The sequence below is a fragment of the Chinchilla lanigera genome, unplaced genomic scaffold (genome assembly GCF_000276665.1).
Source record: "Chinchilla lanigera isolate Chin_1 unplaced genomic scaffold, ChiLan1.0 scaffold00050, whole genome shotgun sequence".
Lineage (NCBI taxonomy): Eukaryota > Metazoa > Chordata > Mammalia > Rodentia > Chinchillidae > Chinchilla > Chinchilla lanigera.
In genome coordinates, this window is record NW_004955451.1 from 4173138 (window position 1) to 4178487 (window position 5350).

Below are 5350 nucleotides of genomic sequence, written 5' to 3' on the forward strand. Positions count from 1 at the left end.
CTCACAAACCAAGGTTTTACTGTATATTATTTAAATTTCAAAACTTTGCACACCTATAGATATACATATATACATGGATAATATATACATAAATACCTTTGAAACTAAAGTCTGAATAATGTGCAAACGTGTACAAACTAAACTACAGAGCAGCAAAGGAGACTAGTTTTGATTTTAATTTTATTCTATATAGTTTCTTTTTATACTTATCAAATACTTCCAAAAATACTTGGTTAGTTTTATTTCAGTAGTGTGGCCCATACCTTTGAATGATCTGAAAGGAAATCAGGAAGAAGATAAACTTGTGCCAGTAGTTCTGTGTAATCATGACAACGAAAATAATAAATATGGGAAAGAATATTTTCAAGAGTAAAATCCTCCAAAGCTTTCTGGTGTTCTGAAACAAACAAGAAAGTAACCCAAAGCAATCTTAATAAGTTTTACTGATTTTTTTATTTGGTTTGGCTTGGTTTTTTAATACAGGGTCTCGCTATGTGGTTCAGGCTGGGCTTGAACTCACTATGTAGCCCAGGTTGGACTCAAACTCATGGCAAGTGCTGGAATTATACGCATGTGCCACTACACTAGCCTAGTTTTATTTGTTTGGATAGGCTGACAAGTAGAAAAACAATACTCTTTAACAACAAAAAGCTATATTTTATATAACAAACTTTATTTGAAAGATGGTATAATTATAGCATGATTACTATAAACTATCATTTCATAATTACTGATCTCTTTTTTCACTGTTTCTACCTTTTCTTTACATACTAGGCTATCTACAAGTTGTTAATTCACATACAAAACCAGAGTTTTCTCTGCTTTGTTTTTTTGTTTTCAGAGAGGGTCTTGTTAAATTGTCCAGTTCCAAAGAGCTTGGATTACAGGCATGTACCACCATGCCTGACCTAACTAGTACTTTAATGACTTTTCATATCTCTAGTTATAGGCTTCTGTTGATCAGAAAAACATAAAGAAGTTTCTCTTATTGTTTTCATGAGACTAGAAATAAAGAGTTAAAAGGAAAAACATTTGAATGAAGCATTTTTCCCTTGAATGGTATACAGTATTTAAGTAGAAACAATGACATAAAATGCTTAGATTGGATCAAGAAATAACAAATTTGGTTTTGTACACGTTTCAGAGAGAAACCAATTAACTACCGTAATTTAAAATGTACAGGGGTCAGGTACAGTAGCGCACAGCAGTAATCCTAGCACTTTATCATTTGAGTGAATTTAAACCTAGCCCAGGCAACTCAGGAAGACCTAAAATAAATAAGTAGGGTCAGGGATGTAGCTCAGCACAAAGACCCTGGGTTCGCTCCCAGTAGCAAAAAAATAAAAATAAAAATATAACAAAGCAGATACTCAAAATAGAAGCCATTTACTTTGGGGGTTTTTTGGTACCAGCAATCAAACTCAGGACCTTGTGCTTGCCAGGCAGGTGCTGCACCGCTGAGCTATATCCCAGGCCCAACTTTGATAAATAATTGAAAGGACAGGAACTTGAACATAAATTCTCTTTTTAAAGGAATGTTTTAGCCAGGCCACCTCTAACGCAAGGACTCTTAGAGGCTGAGGTAAAAGGATCACTAAGTTCAAGACAGGCTGAGCACCTTAATAATTTCATAAGGTCTGGTCTCAAAATTTAAAAAATGAAAATAGGGCTGATATAGCTCAATGATAGAACTCAATCCCTAGGATAAAGAACAAAAACCTTTTTAATGTTTACAATGAATTTATTTCTACCTATCAAGCACCAAAAACAAACTTTCCAAACTCAAGTCAAGGAAGCTATGAAGTAAATCACACAATTTCAAAACCTCAAAAAGTCAATCATTTTAAAATTCTAAACACTTCTAAATGTGGTTTTGAAAGTTACCTTTCTTTTTTGGAAAACACAGTGCGGAAATCAATATACACTGAATTCATTTATCAATGTTGACTTATACTAAGTGTACACAGTAGCAACTAGGGATATGGTGATTTGAAGTCATACACTGAAATACAGTCAAAAATTTTAAATGAAGACTATAAAAGAATAGCCAAGGCTGGCCGTGGTGACACACGCCTGTAATCTCAGCACTCAGGAGGCTGAGCAGGAGGATTGTTGCAAGTTTGAGGCCAACCTGGGCTACAGTGTGAGCTCAAGGCATGCCTGAACTGCATAGTGAGACTCTGTCTCAAAAAGACCAAAAAAAAAGCCTAGTTCAGGATGTGGCATTTCTCATTTTATAACAGAAGTATAACTTAACACCAATGCACTGTTAAGTCAGTAAGTTTCACAAATAGTCCCTTGCTGAGATATAAGATAGGCACAAAAGCAAATTATCTTTGTTATATGGGAAAAAGGAGGATAATTTCTTAACTTACCCTCGTCCGTGTGTGTTCCTGCTATAAGCTGAAGGTGCTGAATGCAGGCAGTAGCAAGGTCTACCACTCTGTCAACCATAAAACTTCCCTCTGTATCAATGAAAATGGCTTCACCTGCCACTCCTCCAAAACATTCTGGTATCTGCACATCTACTGCCAATTGCATACTGTCAAGAAATAAGTCAAATGACCAAATGATTACCACCATCACTTAAGGCAGTGTTTTTTTCTTTTTCTTTTATGGTACCAGGAATTGAACTCAGGCCTTGTGCATGTCAGGCAAGCACTCTGCCACTGAGCTACATCCCCAGCCACCTAAGGCAGTGGTTTTCAAACTCCAGGTAATGACCAGTGAGGCACCTCTAAAAGTGCTTATAAGTGCAAACACGCTAGCCAAAGCAATAGAGATGGTTGATTCTCCATGCCTCCAGATGTCTAACCAACTGATGCTGGCATTAAATGATGTATCCTGAAATTAAGATTAAGGACTTTCTGTTTTTTTAGGCTTTTGGAAATGGAACCCTTTCTTACCACGCATAAATCTTTCAAGTGTTTGAATTAATAAAGCATAAGACTGCCTGTTTACCCTAGCGACCACAGCAGAACACTGCAAAAAAGAAAACAAACCATTTTTGTTAAGAAGCTGATTTTTGTTAGATGAACATACACATACAACTAAACCTTTTTTGCTCAGACTATAAACCCAAAGCACAATATTACTTACATAAAATGCTATTAAACCCACCCTCAAGACAGGAACATCTTATTTTACCATAATTGTGTTTTTCCAACGCCTGGTACACCACAAATTTCTGTTGTTTTCATTAAGGGTATGCCACCCCCAAGAACATTATCTAGGGCTGAACAGAAGGTAACTATGAAGCCTTGGGTATGCTCTTGCTCAAGAAGGTCCAGGGCTGTATACTTCTTGCATGAAGTATCAGGTGTACTATCATTTCTTGGTTTATTTGTGAGACATTCTCTTCTTACAATTTGCAGAGTTTCTAAGGCTTCCTCTTTAGATATTCCAACTTCTGTAAGTAAAATAACAAATAACAACAACATTGATTTTAGATTTAAGTCTAGCACAATAATGGTTTGTCTTAATTTTAATTTTTAGATAACTGAGTGATGCTACAGATGTAGCTTAGTGGTAGCGCCCTAACCTAGCATGTATGAGGCCTAGGTTCCACCCCAGCACCACAAAAGAAAAAAAAATTTTTTTCCTAAAATACCTTTCTATCTTCTCTAGTGAATGGCACGGGCCTGGCCATACCACAGTGTTATGACAGTGACCACAGCTAGCGCCTTTTTTGTGTACCTCAGGATGTAATGGTTCCACCAACAAATAATCTTCAGTGGTCTGGAAAATGAGGTTTGAGGTTTTTCAGTGAATTACCTAAGAAAAATGGAGCGCAACTACGCTGGAAGCTAAGGCAGAAGCATCCCAAGTTCAAGGCCAGCCGGAACGATTTACTGAAACCCTGTCTCAAAATAAATAAAGTGGGACTGAGTATGTGCTTAGCGGTGAAAGGCCCTTAGCTTCAACCCCTGTTACCCTCTGCAGGGGGCAGGGTCTTGCTACTGTTTTCTTCAGGTGTAAGGTAATCTCCATTTTTTGGTGTCCCTAGCCCCACACAAATCCTTGCTTTGTGGAATTTAATCCCAACTCCCTTGGGTCTTGGAACACCGAAAAATACACAATCTGCCTCCCAATTATAGCACCACTAGGTCCTAAGCACTTTCAAGTAGCTCGATTAACTCACCTATATATTGGACATATTAATCCAAGAAAAGGGATCTTTTGAGCTTAAACTAGATAATCCGGAAAGCATGCAGCAGGCGCTGGGGCAGAGAAAGCAATTTATAGATGTTTTACAATTTTTTTCTCTCTTTTTTTCTGGAGACTGGCTCTCTCCCAGAGCTCACCATCGTCCTGCTTCAGCTTCCTAATTCTCTGGGATGCGAAGCGTGCACAGGTACACCCGACCAGACAACTTTTAAGTGGAATCAAAACCCGTTTCCCGCGGTTAACTCGGCAGCGCGCGGCGGAAGCCTGCTGGAGATTGAAGCCCGGAAGGCGGGAAAACGCGCCTCAGCTTGCCGTCGGGAGTCGTTACCTTTGCTGAGTTCGGAAGGTTTCGCCTCCAGGAGCTCCTCAGCACTCTGGAAACCTGCTGACACCAGCTTCACTCGCACCGCTGGAGACAGCGGGAAACTCACTAAGTCTCGCTGCATTTCAAACGCCGCGCTTACTTACACGGCTGGACGGACCCAGAGGCATTTAAACCCTGCGGATCAAAGCCTTCGAGCCCGCGCGCTGTGACGTCAGACGTAAGGCGGAAGGGGCGGGGCAAGGCCCCAGTCCGCTCTGCTACAGTGGCAACCAGCAAGTTTGCTCAGTTCGGCGCTGGTACTCTAGTGATTCTTTCAAATCCTATCTGGGATTTGTCCATCAAGGGTCCTGTACATCTTGCCGGAGGTGGTGGCGCACGCCTGTAATCCTAGCTATTCGGGAGGCTGAAACAGAAGATCAAAAGTTCGAGGCCCTGCCTCAAAATAAAAAGGGCTGGGGATGTAGCTTGATGCAAAACCCTGGGTTTTCATAATGGTAAAGGAAAAACATGTACGTCCAGACAATATGATGTGCTCCCCTTTTTTTCTTTCTTTCTGAGGCAGGGTCTCGCTATGCGGTTCAGGCTGGCCTTGAGCTCACTTTGTAGCTCAAGCTGGTCTCAAACTCTGGATGATCCTCCTGCCTCAGCCTCCCGAGTGCTGGGATTACTGGCGTGCACCACCACACCCGGCTGCTGTGCTCTCCTAAGTGTTGGAAAAAACAAGTATATCTGAAAAGTAAAAAGGTAGATGGAGACCGTAGAACAGAAAGCGAGGCCCACGAGCCTTACACATTTCCTTGTCTCTGCATTGGCCCGTTGGGTGGGATCCTGAGAGTCACTGTTAGGTATGCTCTCCCT

General features: G+C 40.5%; 1 protein-coding gene across 6 annotated transcripts in view; it reads right to left on the reverse strand.

Annotated features, from left to right (window-relative positions):
* Rad51c (RAD51 paralog C) overlaps positions 1-5089 on the reverse strand; it is a 125032-nt gene extending 119943 nt beyond the window's left edge. For 5 of the 6 annotated variants that reach the window (XR_001235967.1, XM_005393997.2, XM_013519223.1 and 2 more), the window contains exons 1-4: positions 4496-5089; positions 3148-3409; positions 2376-2542; positions 264-397 (exon numbers count right to left, since the gene is read on the reverse strand). Coding sequence is in view for 5 of the 6 variants with exons in the window: in XM_005393997.2 (XP_005394054.1) it covers positions 264-397; positions 2376-2542; positions 3148-3409; positions 4496-4613 (681 nt within the window). In the remaining variant the exon portion in view is untranslated. The remainder of the gene's footprint in view (positions 1-263; positions 398-2375; positions 2543-3147; positions 3410-4495) is intronic. The other variant, XM_013519222.1, reaches the window with a different exon arrangement.
* Between the last annotated feature and the right edge of the window lie 261 nt (positions 5090-5350).